The sequence below is a fragment of the Lissotriton vulgaris genome, chromosome 11, assembly GCF_964263255.1.
Source record: "Lissotriton vulgaris chromosome 11, aLisVul1.2, whole genome shotgun sequence".
In the NCBI taxonomy this organism is placed as follows: Eukaryota; Metazoa; Chordata; class Amphibia; order Caudata; family Salamandridae; genus Lissotriton; species Lissotriton vulgaris.
In genome coordinates, this window is record NC_141699.1 from 224,652,661 (window position 1) to 224,673,647 (window position 20,987).

The window sequence follows — 20,987 nt, forward strand, 5'->3', positions numbered from 1 at the left end:
ACATAGTGCGTTAAATTGAACACTAGAAATCAAATAAATTAAAGTATTTTAGAACTTAAAAACAAAAAAACACATTCTGTCAATGAGTGCCATGTTCAACCATGTAAAAATGAAAGTATATTAGCTTAGCCCAGGGCACCCCACATTGACTTCAAACACACAATTGCACGCTAAAGATAATGATGAAAATGGAAGAGGTAGGTGCTGGAACTGGAAAACAGCAATATGTTCTGCAAGACTGCCCTCCTCCCATTTGTGCTGCTGCCAAAACAATATCTAATAATCTAGGAGACTTTCTTTAACGGTATTACACGGGAATGTATGTGATCTGAAGGCCAAGCCTTATCCGACTGGACTTGATAATTTATGGGGGCTAATGAGCCTTCTCTTGCCAGCCATACTGCTACTGTCTCACAGAGCTGAATAAACATGATCTCAGCTGAATGGAAAGGAAGCATTCTCTTTGTAGAAAAGATAGCCTATGCAAAATCAAAAGCTGTACTCAGGTGAACTAATATCAGAGTGTAGCCACAGTTCCCTCTCTCTGTAGTACTCATTAGAGCTATTTTCTGTTCATAACATCGGGTATGGCTTCAGATGCCGTTGAGCCATCCCTAGAAACTGGAAAGCAGCACCACCAAATAGAAGAGATTTTAACAAACTGTTCTCATCAAGTACTTATATCAATCATACATAATGTTTAAAGAGTATTATGCTGGTCTCTACAAGTCCATATCCTCGCAAGTCGAGGGGGAAATAGATGATTACCTTAGCTACATTAAAATGCCCTTCTTGCCCAACTCACAGAGGGAATTCTTGATGACGCCCATACTGGAAGACGAGATCTTCGAGGCTCTGGAGGGGGTGCGCTCTGGCAGTGCCCCTGGGGCAGACGGGCTGACTGTGGGCTTCTATAAAACATTCAGAGACAAACTGGTCCCACATCTGATAACTCTTTTTGATGACATCTGCGAGGAGGGCAGAATGCCTGCTTCTATGAGGGAGGCATTGCTTGTTACCATTTTAAAACCGGGGAAACCTCCCAATGCATGTAGATCTTATAGACCACTCTCCCTGATAAATGTAGACGCCAAATTGTTCGCTAAGGTACTAGCTACGCGCCTTGCACTGCTTGTGCCGGAGCTGGTGGCACCGGAGCAGGCCGGATTCGTCCCCGATAGAAACCTCATGTACAGTATTCGTACGGTACTAGGGACCATGCAAAATGTGTGTCAAGAAAATAAAGCGTTAGCAATTTTTCTTGACATGGAGAAGGTCTACGACTCCGTGGAGTGGCCATTCATGCTCAGAGTTTTACGGAAGCTGGGTCTGGGAGAACCCTTTCTACAGATGTTGGGGGCTTTGTATTACAAACCCACAGTGAGACTAAGAATGGAGGACAAAGTCACAGACGCCTTTGAAATAAGTAGGGGAACTAGACAAGGGTGTCCCCTCTCACCCCTCCTATACGCACTGGTTGGGGAACCTCTGGGCTGCGCGATCAGGGAATACCATAGCCTGGAGGGTATCAGCTTTCCAACATACAAAATTGGAATCTCTACGTATGCTGACGACACCCTGCTGTATGTGTGTAACCCGGAAACTAACCTCTCGTCAGTACTAAGAGAAGTAGTTCGATTTGGTGCCCTTTCAGGGCTGGAAGTGAATTGGACCAAATCAGTCGCATTCCCATTGACACCTGTAACCCAGCCGTTTGATATGGAATACCCATTGCAGTGGTCTACCGACTCGGTCAGGTACTTAGGGATACAACTTCACACGGACCCAGACATACTGGTAAGAGAAAATTATGGGGTCGCATACACAAAACTAGTGGAGGATGTTGAAGCATGGTGTAAGCTCCCATTGTCCTTAATGGGCATGATTGCCATTATGAAGATGGGGGTCTTACCAAGATTCCTATTCCTGTTTAATAACATCCCTGTGGTACTATCCAAGGCCTTTTTCAAACAGCTGACTCAGGTGCTCATTAAGCTAGCCTGGGGGGGCAAACAACCCAGAGTTCGGTGGAAGGTCTTAATGCTTCCCTATGAAATGGGGGGATTGGGTGCTCCAGACATGGAAAGATACTTTAGAGTGGCACAAGCAGCTCACCTGCATACATGGATAAATGGAGACCCCGATATCCCCCATGTAATCCTTGAACGATTGTTCGCAGTCCCCTCCCCCTTACCGGCCACTGTTTGCTTTCCGGTTGACCGTAGCATTGGTAAACTAGACTCAATCAAAGCTACGAATCACGCTTGGCACGCGTTGGTACAGGCGCAGGACTGTGAACTACTGTATTCCCCACTAATGCAGATAGACTGAGCGGTATGGCTGGCGCCGATGAAAGAGAAAGGAGTCATGAGAGCATTGCATGAACTGGGAATCACAAAGATGGAAGACCTATTCATAGACGGGGTGGTTAAATCCTGGGAGCAGATTCTCCCCTTGCAGACAGAGGCTTCGCTTTTGTTACGTTTCCAGTTTCACAGGGTTCGAAGTGCGATGCTAGACCTCTTAGGCCCGGACATGGCAGAGCCACCGGATGTCCCGGAATTTATGTATGTGTCATCTCGCAAACTAGTCACCAATCTCAATAAACTAGGAGCTCAACATAAACAGTTCCAATACTCCAAAGCTAGAACAGAATGGCAGAGTGATCTGCAAATGCAAATTAATGACGAGATGTGGAAATATTGCTGCACTAGTACTAGGAAACTGTCTCTTAATGGAAGGCACAGGTTAGTTCATTTCAAATTTCTGCAACGTGTTTACTATACTCCAGAGAGACTATAGTATGGGCTTAGACAATCAGCGGAGTGTGAACGCTGTCATGTGCAAGTTGCAGATTTTATCCATAGGGCATGGAACTGTCCTGGCGTTAACAAGTTCTGGAAGAAGATTTTTTCGGAACTTAGTCTAATATTAGACATTGAGATACCGGCCGACCCGGCACTGGCTTTCCTGGGGTATTCCAAGCCACTGCCGGTCGCACAGCGACGATTGGCAGATATGGCCTTGCTGATGGCCAGGAGGGTTGTTGCTATTTGTTGGATGAGAGGTCCACTGCCAACCAAGAAGAGATGGGCTAGAGACATGTTATATTGCTGCACTCAGCCGGAAATATACAGCGAATTGCTTCCACCCAAGAGTCGACCTAAACATTTCTGGGGTCTGTATCAGACATATGTACGCTCAGGGGAAGAGGAGGAGACAGAACAGAGTGAGGCAATAGATCCACTTGAAACCCTCGAGGAACACGCTGAGCATGATTAGCGGGGGTCCCTACCAAAGGAAGAGAGTGTACTGAGTACTGTGGAATTGGGAGGGATATAGTGTCAACTTGGGGGGGAGATAGGGGCCGGGAATACTTAACTTTCTAACAAAATTGATGGGGTAATTGAACGGAGAGCACTGATCATTTCTACATTCATGACACTGAAGATTAGAGCCCGGATAAGGGGCAACCTTTTTCCCCGGTGGGTAGGAGGAGGGGTTACTGATAGTCGACTACTAGGTATTAAAGTTGGGAGCGCAACGGCTGGCATGTTGTGGGTGGGGGGTTGTTGGGGTAGGACTTTAGGATTAGAATTGTATAAGGAAACAACTGTCGGTATACAGCTTACCGGGCCTGGCATGATAATTGTACACGTGTGGTAGTATGCATTTATCTAGGGTACTTGCGACTCATATTACTACTTGGTACTGACTGTGAGACCGGAGGATCTTGCCTTACATCATAACTGAATGCCGCCGGGCCTCCGGGATGCCGGCTAAATGGCTGTGTACAATGTGCCCGAACTATGCAGATAAAATGTCAAACACTTGCTGCCGGCCCCAGGGTTGTAGGCTACACGCCGTGCAAACTGCTTTGTAAGTGAATAAATGTTTTTGAAACTTATATCAATCATACTTCGTGTGGAAGCTGTGCTTTGAATAATATCTGTATTGAGTTTAGCAAAAATATTCCAAACTGTGTATATAAAGACTCATCCTTACTCCATACACATACACAGGTTCAGATTTTTCCCTCTACAGGTAAATCATTTACACAAATTTACAACTGTTTCATTATACAGAGCTATTCACTTACCCAAAGGTAATCTCCGTCCCGCTTTATTGCAAATTTTAATCTTCTCAACCTCAAAAGATCAGGAGGAGAACTTGATATTTCAGCAATGCAACATGCAACCCCTGCGATCTGTCCACATAACAGTTCCTGCTCATCAATGGGAGTCTGCAAGTACATATTACAGTGGGCAATAAAATACAAGTTGTTTAAACATGTCTGAGAAAGGAGAAACACTTCATCAGTGGTAACCTATGAATCGGTTCCCCAATGGATTTTGAAAACTTCATAAAAAACATGCAGCATTTACTTTAACATTTCATGTTTCTATATAGTGTGGACTGAAGAGCAGGACAACAGCCCAAACTGTAATGTAAAATAACGGAACACAAATTATTTCAAGGAACAGCAAATCGGAGATGGGCAGGGACATTAGCAGACTAAGCTTTAAAGTTAGACTTAACAGTAAAAGGAGTTTTTTTTTTATTAGGTTTAGACTGTATATTAAACAGATTTCTGCCACTGGCCTTCTTGGTAGTTTGCTATAGCAACAAAACCTAACAAGTGGAGCAAAGCCAATCTAAACAATATATGTATTCAGATAAGATACAAGATAACAAAAATATACACGGGCTGTTGTGTCCTTGGAGAGAGAACTGACCAGGAATAAGTAGGAGCAAGGAGAAGTACAGGCAGGGAGAGGTGTGGACACAAAGAAATACAGGCATCGAAAGGTGTGGAGTGGAAAGGATCTGAGAATGTACATGCAGAGAGATGTGCAGTTGAGAGAGGTATTGTCTGAGAGGTATGGGCAGGGATTGATGCGGACTGGGAGACTTGCAAGCAGGGGCAGGTTTGTGGGCATAGAAAGTTCCAGCAGAGAAAAGTGTAAGCTGGGCGAGGTGTAACATTGGTGCCGGCTGTGAAAAGGCAGAGCATGGAGAGGTAAGGTCAGGGACAAGAATGGGTCAGGAATAGTTTGGGCATGAAGGAGTGCGGGTTGGGAGAAGAGTGTTCAGAGAGGTGAGGGCTAGGAGAGAGGCAGGCTGAGGGATAGACAGGCTGAGGGATGGGAAGGGAAAGGCAGGAGGTAGGAGAGGTGCGGCCTGGGTGCACATTATAAGAAGTAAAAAGCTGTCGAAATATAGGAAAGAAGAGGTACAGGCAGGTTAAATTATAGGTTAGAAAGAGGATATATCAGCAGGAGAATACTTAAATATGACTCAACAAAAGCACCACACTTTAGATTTAAGTTAATTACTGGGTAGTAATTTGCCATAACATTTGTAGTAATGTAGGACTGATCGATTTACACTCCAAATACACAAAGGTAGTATTGGTTCACCATTCGGAGTTCCACCATTACCCACAGCCTTGTCACATCATCAAATGCCAGTGTTGTGTACTTCTACATTTCAATTAGAAGTAAAGAATGGATAGATCTAGTGGTATGTGGCAATGTGCCCCATATAAATATCCGCTTTTAAGATTAGCCAGATCTGGATAACACCAGTTACATTTGTTCTGGCCTTAAAGGGAAAATAGTACAATATTGTTCTAATCTAAAATGAGTTTACCTGATCTGGATAGAAGTAATTGATGCCAGCCCGTGTAAGATCCCCTTCGCATTTCACCTTAGAGCCATCATAAAGGAAAAAATAATTCAACCTATAAAAATTAATTTGACAAATGCTTTAAAAGTCATACACACAACAGTTCTTAATACGGTCATAAAATAAGTAATAGGATTGAACCACCGCTACTATCCAAAACAGAATTCAAAAACCTAAAGAGACTGCACATTGTAAGCTGCATGAAACAGTGAGAAAGAAAGCAATTGAGGCATAGTGGGCAATTTTTCTAGTATGATCAAATTTAGTTCTAAATATTCCATTAACTTCCGATTAAAATGTAGTTTGTAAAATCACGTTTCACTACCAGATTTGTATGAACTGGTAAATTAACCTTCCCACTACCAACAAAGATACATGCGCCTGTACATACAACAACATCATTTATCACAGTAGAAAACGTGGCACAAAACAAGCAGAAAGATATAAATGTCATCAGGTCGATAACAATTACAGTTGCAGACTATCACATTAACATGCGGGGAATATCAACATTGCATCTACAGCAATCTACCAATTTTTACAAATGTTCTCCAACTTGAGCCCTAGAAACAGGCTGGTGGTGTAAACTCAAAGTAATTGATTCTAGGTTTAATAGTCATGTCAAAGTAATGGTTTTGTCAGGTGATGTTCATCACTGCAATGGTGGTTGATATAATGGGAGTGCACACACTCTAGGACACCAAGTGGACCTGTTGTCATTTGCTTAGTTGAAATGGTGGATTTAATTAGCTTCAAAGTAACACATATAACAGGTCTTGGACCTAAAATATTTCATCCCTTAACAACACACGCTGTCTTGATGCCTAAGTCCAATCAAATAAAATGCATTAAAGGCTATGTTACAGCTAAGCATATGTAATATGCCCTTTCAGGACACACAGCAGAGGAAATAGGAAATATGCTACTGCCATATTTAAACTGTAATATAAGTATCAACAATATCTCAACTGGATTTAGTAGAAGTTGGTATATATGTATATGTACAAGACATTACAATGAGAGAACAAAAGTGAGACACACTGAATTATTTGATATATTTGAAAAAAGTTAAAAAGACCGTTATATCAGCACTGTATCGCAAAAATGCAAAGGCAACCCTAAAAGACTTAGTACACTTAGAGCTCGTGGCAAGAGGTGGCGGCACAAGTGAAGAAAACCGCGCTAGGCGCAAAGTGAAAAGGTGATGTAAAATATGTACAAGATGATTGGTTCTAAACAATGATTTTCTTGAAAAAAATTAAACATGATTCAGAACAATTCCATGAACCAGAGAAGGATGTGCGCCATATATTGCACTGGAACAGAATGGTCGATTGCATTTAGATCCTTAGTAAATTAGGATCATCATCAGGACCGGGAAGCCAAAGTCTTGGGTGTTGTATGGGCAAATAAAAAGGAAGGTCAAAGTGCCTGGGGGCGGGGGACATGATGCATAGACGGAGCAGAAGGGTGAGCATCCCTGCCTACCTGTAGTAAAGGTGATCAGGATGCAAGAGCTTTGGAAAGGCAGCCGCGTTGGTAGAACGTCTGCTTTCAGTGGCGGCATACAGGTGTGTGATCATGTCTTTGATGGGAAGTGAATGAAGAGTGCTTGTTCCCAACACTTTTTACCACAGTAGTAATAAAGCAAGACTCAGCAGGTGGTAAAGTGAGACAAGAACGATTCTATACATTGTTTGAGCAGTCATGTGTTCTGTTAATTGTGTTATGCTGCTTTATTGCAACATGTTTTTGTTGTATTATACTGTGTGGTGGCATTTTGCTTTACCTTTTGTAGTGCCTAGTTAATTTTTTCTTTATTGTGTTAGGTTGGTTTGTGTAGGTTATACTGTAAAGTTCTATTATTTACTTTAGATACATCAACAAACGGTGCAATATTCCCAGCCACACACACAGCACATGCCTTGAAAGGTCCTGCGACAAGCAACAATTTGCCTAGAAGGTGGTAAAATAGTGCTGTTAAATTTCTTCACCTACTTAAGGCACCATTCAATCCAAAACCGTAGCAGTGATTGGGTCTTAATTTAGCACTTCCAGTGCAATAATTTAAATAGCGTCCTGCGACTGTTCATATATATTTGAGGTTTTCGAATTGCCACATTAATACACGTTATTGCTCATTCTCTGTTCCTTTAAAAAATATTATCCTAAATGATTATCATTGTGTAAATGAATACTGTCAGCTGTCTAGTTAAAGCAAATGACATAAGTGGAAAGTAGTTATTGAAACCAAAAGCTCAAATGCAATCGAGTGAAGCAATTAAAAAAAAAGTGCATGCTCCCCTTAAACAGTAAAACTAGCTTTAAATATTTCCATTGAAAAAAAAATTGGGACAGTCAATAGGTCTCTCCGGTGGAACCGATTGGCTATGGTTATGGTTATGGTTTTTAGCTATGCTGTACAAGAGTTTGCCAGTGCCCTTAAGAGACCGGCACTTCAAACTCCGGTCTCCCACCAACATCACAACAAAAACTTTTTCATCCATTGGGGTAAGATGGATAAAAGAAATGGTGCAAGACTTAGGGGCGCAATAATATTTTTACGGTATGTAAGTATCAGGAGGGTTCCCTGGCTTCAATTGCTTATTATAGAGTTAAACGCTATAAGGCAGTCGAAGGTTTAAGCAAGACTATTTAATAAAGGGGTTCATGTTTTGCATTTCATAGTGCAAGTATTATTTTTTTTACCACAGGGCAACATCTCTGATGAAGTCTCTTCTGAGCTGTGAAAAACACATTACATAACTGCCTTTTTGTGACACGCAGTTTAATTAATGAACTATTAAGTTACGTGAGTTTTTTAAAACCCAGTTTCATTAAATAACATTTAGAAAAACTACAAACCCAAAACAGCAGAGGGGCCGAAGACGCCAGAACCCTTGATAGGAAAAAACAGCACATTGATACATACATCTAAATTTAGGTGGAGAGGCTGAGAGAGCGCAATCACAACGGTCCTAATAATTAATAACAAGTAGTGTGTAAAAGATTTTTTTTAGTTTGCATCTAAATATGCTTCCACAATCCCCATTTAGGCTCTTCGTCACCAGACATTTTTCTAGAACAAAAAAATGCATCAAGCTATACACCTGGAAGATCTGTGAAAAGTAATCTCTAACACAAACATCAACAACATGACTGAACATAAACAAGAGGGCGCTGGGGACACACAGGAGATAAATGAACATTAATGTTTCAGTGACCAATGTCGCAGACTATGACCGCTCCCTGTTTTAAATGGATCCAAAACTTCTTGGAAAATAGAACACAAACCGTTGCTCTTGGTCCCCTTACATCCTGCAATATACGGATTGAGGAGGGTATACCACAGGGCCCTGGTTCGAACTCCATGCTGTTAATATATATGTGGGTCTGATGGAGCAAGTTTTCATATGTAAAGAAACTTGCTCGGACTCAATTATCTCGAAATAATTTGTAATAAATTAACCAACATGTTTTGTGATTACTAATAATTGCACCACACAACATTTTCTTCATCTAGGAAAAGCTGGTCTATGTGCTTTACTAACAAGTAACTTAAGTGTCTTAATATGGCTGCTGAAAACGCGGGAACTCTTTTGCGCATGCGTATACTGCATCTACGTAGTATATTGTCTTTGCTTTTGGTGGGAATTCTTTGCAGTGGTAGTAAAAATGGCCGCTTTGAATCTCACACGGTAATGCACATGGCTATGCTCAAACTAAACTTTGCATGTCTTGCTAAACTATTAATGCAATAGTTAAAATAAATTAAGGGGATTAGAGTAGAAATAAGTGGTATACAGTGCATTCATTTATTTTTGTATTCTAATGTGTTCTTATTTGACTTTATTATTAGTTCGTATTTGTTCCTAGAGGGTGATTTAAATCTCCATCTTGAATGATTGTATGGATGCCCCTGGGACACAGTCAAACAAGGAGTGGTGACATTGAAGCACTGCAAAATCTCATCTTACCAGCGATGCGTCTGAGAACTTCACCTCTTGACCCGGAGAGGGGAAGAAGAAATGGACAATTTTTATATACATTGTACATGAAGTAATGTGAATGTGGCTGGGAGGAATAAAGCATGGGAAAAGTAAAATTAAGGGCAGGAACATAGAACAATGAACCTTACAAAAGGACATGAAATTAGTATGGTGTGATGACCTCTCGCCATCCCACTGACCAATCGAATGCAGGGAATACACAGATTTTGAAACATTTGGTGGCGGTACATACACTGAGAATAGTATAACTAAGGTAGGATTAGTCAGTTAGATTGTCCGACTTGTCACAGACCTGTCACTGACCCAACACTGCAGCAGTAGAAGGCGGATGCCATGGAGATCAGAGGGCTAATCCAGCATTCTGAGAGAAGAATCTAGAGAAGCGGAGGGAGAAGAATCTTAGATTGCTGAAGAAGAATCAAATTATCTAGAAGTGGAAATTGATGAGAGTAGTACAAGAGAGGGGTGTGACGCTGGCGTTGCACTTAGAAGAGGTTACCTGTCCTGTCCTGCACCTGATCTGATCCTTGGGCTCCCACTAGCCGGAGTCCATCTTTAAACTCTTGGCCAGGGGTTGGTCCTCACTCCATTCTAGGTAAATATAAATCTGTGTGGTATGTCCTTGTACCGTTTCCCTTTCTCACCCTTCCCAGGTACCAATGTCTAGTGATTTTACTAAGTCTTTAAGATTTCTTGTTTTGATCATTATTTTCCTTCTTCAGAAGTTGGCAATTGACATGTATTGGTATTTGACTCACAAAATATTGCAGAGATAAATGTTTTAAAACTCTCCAGAGTCTGTGGTCATTCAAAGAAAAAAAGAGTCAATGTTATTTATGCCTATTATGCTAACAATCTGATCTATCGACCTAAGGAAATTAAGCACTTAGGTGTTAAAGTTTGGTAAGAAAATTGTACAGGTAAAATATATTTCAAGGTAGACTAAGTCTTGATCCACAGCGGAGGATTGCCAGCTTATTGTATGAATGTTTATGGGCCCAGGTGAGTATGGCGTTTTAGAAATAACACAAGATATTAATCTCGCTGCATCAGTATTTCTTGGTAGCAGAGCTATGGTTAGGTTTTAGTTAAGATAGGTTGTTAGTTGTGTATTGGAAAATTGATTTATGTATTAACCAAACCCCGTTTGTGTTGTTTTACGTTGCCTAGAATTCCCCGGGGATGCTGAATTGCAGGTCTGAATCCTGGTGACTGGGTAGTAGTGAAAGATCACACGTGAGAATCGTGCCTAGCACCCAGGTGGGGAAAGCCACATCAGGTTATATTGATCACTACAACAGCTGTAAAGTGTGTAGGCTTGCCTAATTGAATTCAGGCAAGCCATACCAAAAGAGTACCAGCACCTGACGAGGTAGATCCACAACAAGTCCAAACAGTGGAAGAAGCTGAAGATTGTACCGCTGAAGGATCACAGATAACAGATCCTGAAGTAGCTGAAGAACAACCTAGCACTAGTCAGGATGACTGGATCCCAATAATAGACATACCTGGTGTTATTGTGAGAACAAGAAGTCAAACACGATTAGAAAGAGTGACAGTGAGGACGAGACAGGAATAGAATAACGTACTCCGATAACAGCAGACAAAGATAATTCAGAATCTGAGCAGGACCAGATAAGAAAAAAGCAATACACTCAGACAGAAGAAAGAAGAAGAAACAACATCTGAGGAGAGACAGACCGGTAATAGAGAAAACGCCCAGGCAGAAGAAAATCGAGAAGTTCTAAGACCTGAGCAGAACCAGTTAGATGAAGAAAAACAAGTTCAGGAAGAAGAAAAAGAACAAAGTCAAATCAGACAAACTCCTGACCAGGGTCAGAATACAGTAGAAGAACACATCCAGGCAGAAATGGCTAAGAAAATAAGCCCTGGACAAGGTCAGATAGAGAGGAATTTAGAAGTCAGAAATAAACAAGTTCTGCCACAAATTAAATGAAAACAAGAGAGCACTTGAAGAAACTGAAAGCACAGTACCAGCTAAAAGGCTCAGGAAAGGAGATACTTTGCCTAGCATTATCAAAAGACTCAAATAGTGTTCGTTATTTCTAGATGGATGATAGGCTACTGCTTACAGCTGAATGTTAATAAGACCGAGATCATGTAGTTCAGCATGGCAGTTATACTTTGGTCTGATGAGTAGTGGCCCCCATCAACTTGGCCCAAATTTACATCAGACAAAATATTTTCAGAGTGTAAACACCTTGCAGTTTATTTTATGCAAAGAGCTCAAACATTTTCGATTTCTAATCTGGGCGTAAGATAACAGAACTGTGTCTGGCCAGAAGACAACACCAAGAGGTGATGATGCATTGGTCTGTTTAAAATAAGTTTGTAGTGTTCTGTCTTAGACCATCAAAAAGAAAAGGACACCATTACAAGAAGTCCACACAAACAAATTGCTTGCGGACTTTATTTGTCCTTATAGATTCGATGAATTCAACTGTATCCCAAAAGGATGGGGCTGCAGTGATACTGCAGCATCTGATGGACCAGAATTCCAGAAATGGGAATCTATAGAGGTGTCTGTATAACTAACAATGGTGTAGCATAGGTGCTAAGGGTCTTAATGGAAGAAAAGAAACTAGATAATAAAAGACAGTAATAATTGGGATGCATCGGGCACTTTAAAATAACGGGCCTCTGTGCCACTGCACATGCTGTACCATTGATAGCTACTCCCTGGAATCTCAATATCATAGTATTTGGCATACTTCTGGAAGAATTCATAACAGATCATTAAAGGTTCCAGAATTGCTTAAGTACTATGAGCTCAAAATATTATTGGCTTGTTACTAAAATAGTATTGGGCATATATTATCAGCAGAAGAAACAGCTATTGGTCACTGCAAAGTAGGAGCAATTCGGAGTTAGCCAAGAACAAACATAATAATGGAGTGCCAATGCTTCCAGAACTTTTGTGGTAATTATCAAGGACGATTTGTTCGAATATTTACAAAGACCTTTAACTTAGATCACAGAAGGATACTTGCCTACTCTATAGACTGAGCAAAGACAGAGTCAACATGTCCACAAGCCCATGTTTACAAGTACGGTAGAGACGAACATTTACCGGATGCTCTGTGTTTTGGAAGTAGTATTCATGGTAGATTATACAGACACATCTGAAGTACGTCCTCATACTGTGGTGGATTGACCCTGCAATAGCATTCAGAGAAAGCCTAGCAATTTGACTCCATCAGAAAATGTTGGACACACACATTCTTATCAGTGCTTACCTATTTTCCATGAAAATCATCCATGTGACCTGGAACAAACCCTATCCTTCCCACCATCACGTGCACTTCTCTACCCTCTAAATGTTCCTTTATGGCTTTCAGGTAGATTAGGCCTCACTTTCTGAACTGTTCAATAACCAAATACAATAGACTCTGTTTTACATTTCTTTTCTGCTACTTTGTCATAACTTAGAGTTGCAATTTGCTATTTTAAGCAGGAAAATGACAGTTTAATACAGACTTCTGAATACATTCTGGTATAGATTCAAGAAATGTTACTTACCAAGAAGGTAAAGTTGGTTCGGATGGAATAGGGCTGTCCATTTCTTCAGCCTTCTCTTTTACAGAGAATTATTCAACACCTCCTTATCATTTATCCATGGAAGGTTTATTTAATTTGCGCATACCAAACCATCACACACAGAGATTGTGTTTCTTCTGCAGTTGTACTGAAAGAGTCGTTCATAATGAATGCAGTACTCAATGGCCCTCTCTTTTAGATGGACTCCAGGATGTTTTTAGTGTGTGATCATCAGCTAAATTCACAAAATCTTGTTTCTCTCAAGTCAAACTTTCCTTAGTCTTGAAAAATGCTCGAGTCAGGGTTACGTCCATGTGTTATCGCTCAAATTCAACAGGACCGATCACTCATCATCCTACAAGAGAAACGGAACATATGAATTGCCTAAAATTGCATAAATGAACTTAAAGACAATTATGTTAAGAATATTATTCTAAGAACATTGGAAAAAACAGAAAAGGGGCCCTCCTCCTTTAGATCGCTGGACCGACTAAAACACATATAGAAAGACAAGCATTTGCAATGCAATAGGTCTCGCATTTGTGAAGTTTGAGCTATTGGAATTTTAAATGGCAATGCCTTTTATTTAAGTGTTGGTTTCTAAAACATAAAAGCCATTGTCATTTACAATGCCAATAGGTTAAGCTCTCGCAAATGCGAGACCTATTGCGTTGCAAAATTCAGAAGAAATTAAATGTGAATACATTAGAAAAAAACAACTCTTTTATGTAAACCGTGATCAAAATGTTTTGTTTTAGATTTTAGCAGTGTCTCGAACAGAAAACGTGGTGCAGTGTATACATATGTACATTGTTAAACGTAAAAGAAAATAATGATAAAACTAGAGAATAAGAAGGGCCTACACACGTTAGCATATTAAAAAGCCACATAGACCGACAAGCTCTCAATTGAGCACGTATTATAAGTGCTTTTTTTAACCCTTGATGCAGTTGAAAATCTTATCAGAAAGAACAAAATAATAACCCACCTGATGATTACATCAGGGTCAAATTGCATTATAAAAGCTTTGCTTCTAAGGGCCTGCATTCTTTTTATAATAATATCCTTCATTACAGGCAAAGCAAACGTCAAAACGTGAGCAGCAAATACTGCAATTTCTAGAATAGTGCTTCAGTTGCCAACGTTTCTAAGAAGCACATTTTAAAAAAAACAACTAATCTCTAGTTAACGCATGATGATTCCAAGATAAAACAATACATGTTGTGTGTGGAGACCTACCAAACACTACATAATTCTGCTTGACAGACGCGGCTGGTGATAAACGGCTGATTCGAAGGGCATTGTAGCCGTTATTTCCTAACCACAGCCCACATAATTAGCAATAGCGGAGCTTACGGTGTGTGATTTAGCCAGTCATATTTCTTCAGATGTCCTTTTGGGGTCTTTCAAGCCTCATTCTCAAGCTCAGCGAAATGAGCTGCCGAATGAAGGAAGCGAGCTAAGTAGCGCCGCAGAGCAGTATTCACAATGTTGTTAACTTACCTACACCTCAGACAAGTGTGCCAACGTTAACAAACACGAGTCCTGGGGTCATTCATTAACAATAGTTTCCCCTAAGGTGCTGCCACCAGAACCAGTGAAATTCACTATTTAATTTCTCCCCATGTAGCATATATGCAAATCAGAGAAGGGACAATAGACCGAGATTTATAATCTCGCCCATTTTATGATCTTGCCCATTATGAGCTCCTGAATTCGGCGGAGATGTGCAGGCTTTAACTTTTTTAATAGCCGGCTGAGAAACAATCATTTCTGCATCAGAAATACAGAGCTCGGCTGCCTACAGCTGCAAATGGTTTCTTCCCTATTACAAGGCAGCAGGTGAAAATGCGGGCAGTGCCAGTTGTCACTTAGCAACAGGAGTCTTTTAAGGGTGAATGCGGGCAGAGGTAAGGACGGTGACCGTTAAGGAACATATCAAACAAGAAACAAGAGTGAGGCTCACCCCAAACTCAGACACACACGTGAGCACACAGTCTCTCACACACGCAAACCAATAAGCATCAGACACAAACACGCACAACCAAAGACACTATACAGAAATGCAACTAAACTGATTTAAAAAGTGTGATTAATTAACAATATGTGAACTTACAAAGTGAAGGCGGATTTGTGCCATGGCGGAGCGGGGAGAACTCTGGGGGTGGAGGGAGGAGGTCGGGCAGAGCAGCAAATGCTGCGGAGGAGGAGTGAGTATTGAAGAGGCATTGCCGCCTCATTAAGGGAAAGGTTGTGTTTGCGATGACTGGGGAGGGGGGAAGGCTCTTAATGCAAAGCAAGAGAGGAAAAGCAAACAGAACTTTAACAAGGGATTCAAAGTGACAACGCTGCTGTGCGCGTCCATGCTGTGTTGGAGGTGGAAGGGTTGTTCTTAATGATGAAAGTGGGTGCCGTGGCACCCATGCATATTAAATATATGCGCATAGCGGCCAATGAAGTGGGCAACGTGGCATTTAGAAAAACAAGTTGGGTGAACAAGCTTAAAATAAAAAATGAAAACACAAGTGCTCAGTCTTTAATTACCACTAAGGACGGAGTGACGAAGCAGCAATCTACAGTAACAGTCCAGATAAGAACAGCGCTGTTATCAACAGCACTCTTGGAGCAAGTCGGGCGAATACGTTTAAAACAAGCAGAATCCTACGCTGTGAAGTGCAATGACGTATCATAAGCACACAAAAAAAAAAAACAAGAACGAAAGACAGGCCAAAGCAGGGTGAAGGATTGGAGCATGAAAAACAAGGCAGCGCTGGGAGGGGGGCTGGGCACGAAGGAAGGAGAAATGTGAGTCACGGCGGCCGTGAAGTGTGAAGCTGATCCCTTTGAAGCTCTCGGAGGCAGGAGCAAATGGTAAGGGGAGGAGAAATGCTGCTGGGGTGAATGCCTGAGGCTAAATCCGGATCGTAAAAAGTCAGCTTTTGGATTGACAGCAATAGGTTCGAGTAAACTCGACCTAATAAAGTCTCTAAAGTGCGGACATACAAAGTTAAAGTGGTTTGTTTTAAATCACACCATGGCAACAGAGTGTACAGTAAATGGAAGAGAGTGGGGAGGAGGGGAAGGCAGTTCTTGTAAGCTTAGAAGAAGAAAAACAGCTCCGGAGAACAGGAGTGAGGAAACTCAGACCAGGGAGGGAGAGAAAAGACAGCCCTAGATGAGTGAGAGGGGGCTGCCATAGGAAGAGATGATAGCTCTGTGAGGGCAAGAGAAAAGACAGCCATCGGAAAGAGACCTAGGAAGGAAAGGAAAAGGAGATCTAAAAGGGAAGATCAGACAGCTGGGAATATGAGAAGAAAGACAGAGTGGGGACAGAAGAAATTAAAGACACCTGGGGGAGAGAGTAGAGAGAGGAAAAGAGGAAAGATTGATTTGGGGGAGAGAGAAAAAAAGACAGCCGATTGAGGGGAATAAGGAAGGCTGTGAACAGAGGCAGCCAGGTGTAGGGGGCATGCATAGCCTTCCCAATTTCTCCATTCACTTTTTTGTTCCCCATCCAATGGAAATGCCGGCTATATTGATTGCTGGGTCTGCCCTTCTACTACTCGGTTCCCCTCATGTCACCATACACTGCCTCCTCACTTCTCATTCCCCTTGCCACTGCACCTGCTAGCCACTTCCTTGGCTCTTACCCCACTGCCAACTGCCCCATCGCTCGTTAGACACGGTTGCATCTTGTTCCTCCTTCATCTTATCCACTACCATTCTACCTCCAGTGTCTAATGGGTCAGTCACGTCAGCTGCTGTCTTGAAAATTTAAGAGTGATCCGTCAAGCAGGGGCCGAGAAAAAGGGAGGGAGGGGGGGGGGGGGGGGAGGGTGTGGTCCCAAAACGCTTTTTCTCCATTTTAATTTTAACAGAATGACACCATATTTGGCAGAAAGGTAGCTCCTGGTTCAGAAAGCACTCTTTTAGTTAAATGGTGTAAATCCATTCCGTAGTTCCTGAAAAATATAAGATTTCTCAGACATTCAACTCTGCCCGCGCAGGATTCACGGCCCCTACTGATCTCCTGCCTGAGATCTGATTGGCTGGCAACACATGAAACCAGGGAGTGTTGGCAGCAATCCTGTGACTCGGTTGAAAAAAAATCTTTTTTTTTTTAAAGTCATCGGCAGGAGTTGCGGTTGATCTACGAATCATAATGAATGATTTTTTTTTTAACAGAGTGCAGGCTCCTATGCTTTTTTTTAATTTAGGCCCCCAGTGGGCCAGGTCCCAGGGGGCAAAAAAAAAATTAGATGGGGGCCCTCGCAGCCCTGGGGACCACCACCTCCCTGGGGTTGATTTACTGAAATGCAGGGGGGCCACGCAGCCCCCACAGCCCTGGGGACCTCCCTAGAGCTGCTGAAATATACGGGCCATCCCCCCAACGATTATTCCCTGGTAAGAGCCAACTTTTCTCTTTGCCATCTGCTGGAAATCTACTATTGAACCACGAAGTACGAGACATTGTCCATTGTTCCTTGTTTACCTTGCTTTACACTTCTGAACTTACACCCCCGCCCAATCATGTCCCCGGACTCTGGAAAATCCAGGAACATAACTGTTAATACGTCAAAGGGGGCAGTTACAGGCACTATTGACCAATTTTTTTAAACTGGTAACGATCGTCTTAGAAAAAGAAATTGCGGACACTGAAAAACGCTTATCTATGGACTTGTTAACTGGTAAGCGTTCCTCACTAGGATTGATTGGGAAAGCCTGTTCACCGAATGTGATAGTCTCAGATTCCCCGACTACCACCATTCCCCCTATTAACATTGACTCTCTCACCCCCTTAAGAATCGAAGTGGATGAGGGAACAAATCAGACAAACAGCAATGAACCTATGCCAACCCCTGAAATCCTCCCAGTTAGCCCTAATTCATCTAGACTATCTAGTTCCCCTAAACTACCTGTCTCTTCCCCGTTACCTTTAGAACAAGTAAACAACCACCCAAAGAAAAGAAAGAGACAACCTTCCCCTTCGTCTTTAAACACAATCACTATTCTGAATACAACACCCCCACCTACATTGTGCCTCAAGCCTAGTGTGGTACATACAATGAATAACACAACAGGATTACTCCCTGAAATGGAGACTGAACTTCTCTCCAGAATAGAGGTGATAGTGAGTCACTCTTGCTTCCTCTTGCTTCCTCTTCTGGAGAGAACGAGACTAATAAGTACACACTTAGACAAGTTGGGCAAGCAAATAGAAGGGAACACCATGGCTATAACTAAATTATTGCCACAACTTTATAAATATTCCACACAAAATCCTATTGCCCCCAACGTCTTACCACTGGAATGACCATCCACCAGTGGTGCACCTTTAAAATCTGGAACCACGCAGGGGAAAAAAGCAGTAGCTAAATCCTCAAAAGAAACTACCAATAACGAAAACCCTAAGCCAACCAATAACACTCAAGTAAAAGATGGAGCTAAAGTAATTGAAAGGGGAAAAAATATAGGAGAGAAGATTCCTTTAGAAACAAATCCTCCTTTACCAAAGACTAATCCTAATCCTCCTACGAATAATATACCAAGTAGAGAGTTTGGCGAGCAGTCAACACAGCGCCCAAAAAGATCAAGACGCAGGATAGTTGATCTACCTCTGGAATCAGCCCCATATACAATTGTTATGACAGGAGTCCCAGAGTTAGCAGAAGGGGTAAGAGAGAATTATCACGCCTTAAAAAATAAAACCATCTATTGGTTGAAGCAGAACAGACCCCTTCCCGCACATGTCAATGGAGAAATCCTGTCAGTAAGGCGTGCTGTTTGGGTGGGTTCAAGACCAAAAGATAAAAGGGGGGACGTGATAATTATTAATTTCAAGGATCATAGGGCGATAAGAAATATAGGAGACTGGTATGAGGCCATAGGAGGAGATAATATTTCCACACACTACGTTAGCTACTTCTATCCACGAGAATTGATAAATAACCCTAAACATCACCAAACTAGAAGACAGCGTCCAGAATGGAGAGAAGTAGGCTATCAACCTATTCAGAATCATTTTTTCAACCAACCTCCGCAATCACTTTATCCTCAGACATATTGGAGTAATCTGAATAACAACTACCAATCATCATTCCCAGATTTTAATATACCAACATTTAATCCCTTCTCAACGCTGTATGGGCTAGAGGGAATAGATTGACTCGATAGCAATTTCCCCTCGACTCAAGATCATATCATGACAAAAGATGCTAGTCTCTTGGGTGATACCATTCCAAACACTTTAGTAGAAAATTGTAGTACCGAAGGACAAAGTCAGTCGGCTCAATCCAACCGATCACTTGTGAGGGAGGGGGAAAATTTCACTAGGGGGAATAAAACTAGTATCACATCCACTTTAATTCACGAGGAACATAACCCGGATTTGGGGACATTTGTGCCAAACAAGGAAAATAGGACAAATGAAAGACAGGACTTTGGCAGGAGAGTAGAAAAAACCCAAATACTGTTTTGGAATGTTGCGGGTCTCCGAGAAATTTTTTTTGATGGAAGTGTTTCAGAGTTTGCTAAAGACTGTCAAATCTTAGCCCTCCAGGAGACCTGGCTTACGAAAGAAATGCACCTGACAGGGTATAAAACTTATTTCTCAGCAGGAATTGCTGGAACCCATGGGAGGCAAAAGGCGGTCAGATAACCTACATAGCAAACATTATACCAGGCCTGGAAATTACTGCACTTAGCTTAGAACCTCATTACCAGATTTTGAGATTGGCATTTAAGACAAAGAGGGTTATTCTTCTCGTAAACATATATGACAACTTAGTGGAAAACGAGAGAATAAAAATATTGGGGGCTCTCCGTAAGAAACTGATTAGTGGTATGAAACAAACACAAGGGCCAGAACCCCTGAGTATCGTTTGGGGTGGCGACTTTAATCATCACCCTTGTGAAAGGTTAAATAGTAACATCTGTGGTATGGGGCACGAAACAGAAGAGCAAATAACCCATTTTAGTCATTCAGTGGTGGGAGATTTCTTAAACGAAACCATGTCCAGTTTGGACCTAGTAATATTAAATGAAATAAACCCCCTTTCTGGGAAATTGGACCCTACCTATCTCGGAAGGGGAAGCGAAACAATAATTCATTACATCAAGAACACAGAGAGTCCGCCTACCACCGTACAAGTCAGAGGCCTCCGAAGTCATCTGCGGCGTCCCTCAAGGGTCATCTCTGAGCCCCACCCTCTTCAACGTCTACATGAGCCCCCTCGCGGCCATCGTACGCAAACACAACCTCAGCATAATCTCCTACGCCGACGACACCCAGCTGATCCTCTCCCTGACCAACGACCCCGCCTCCGCCAGAGCCAACCTGCACGAAGGGATGAAAGAGGTAGCCGAGTGGATGACGACCAGCCGCCTGAAACTGAACTCTGACAAGACGGAGGTCCTCATCCTGGGCTCTTCACCCTCCGCCTGGGACGACTCCTGGTGGCCCCCCGCCCTGGGCACCGCACCCAAACCGACAGACCATGCACGCAACCTGGGCTTCATCCTGGACTCCTCCCTCTCCATGACCAGGCAAGTCAACAACGTCTCCTCGGCGTGCTTCAACATCCTACGCATGCTACGGAAGATCTTCTGGTGGATCCCCACCGAGACCAGGAAGACCGTCACCCAGGCCCTCGTCACCAGCCGACTGGACTACGGCAACGCCCTCTACGCCGGTACCACCGCCAAGCTCCAGAAGAGACTCCAGCGGATCCA

General features: G+C 42.3%; 1 protein-coding gene across 1 annotated transcript in view; it reads right to left on the reverse strand.

The window, feature by feature from the left end:
- The window catches only part of HPS4 (HPS4 biogenesis of lysosomal organelles complex 3 subunit 2), a 231,350-nt gene that overhangs the window by 200,320 nt on the left and 10,043 nt on the right, over positions 1 to 20,987 (reverse strand). Inside the window, exons 2-4 of the mRNA XM_086943139.1 lie at positions 13,239 to 13,611; positions 5,653 to 5,743; positions 4,100 to 4,243 (exon numbers count right to left, since the gene is read on the reverse strand). Coding sequence (XP_086799265.1) covers positions 4,100 to 4,243; positions 5,653 to 5,743; positions 13,239 to 13,279 — 276 coding nt within the window. The 5' untranslated portion in view covers positions 13,280 to 13,611. The remainder of the gene's footprint in view (positions 1 to 4,099; positions 4,244 to 5,652; positions 5,744 to 13,238; positions 13,612 to 20,987) is intronic.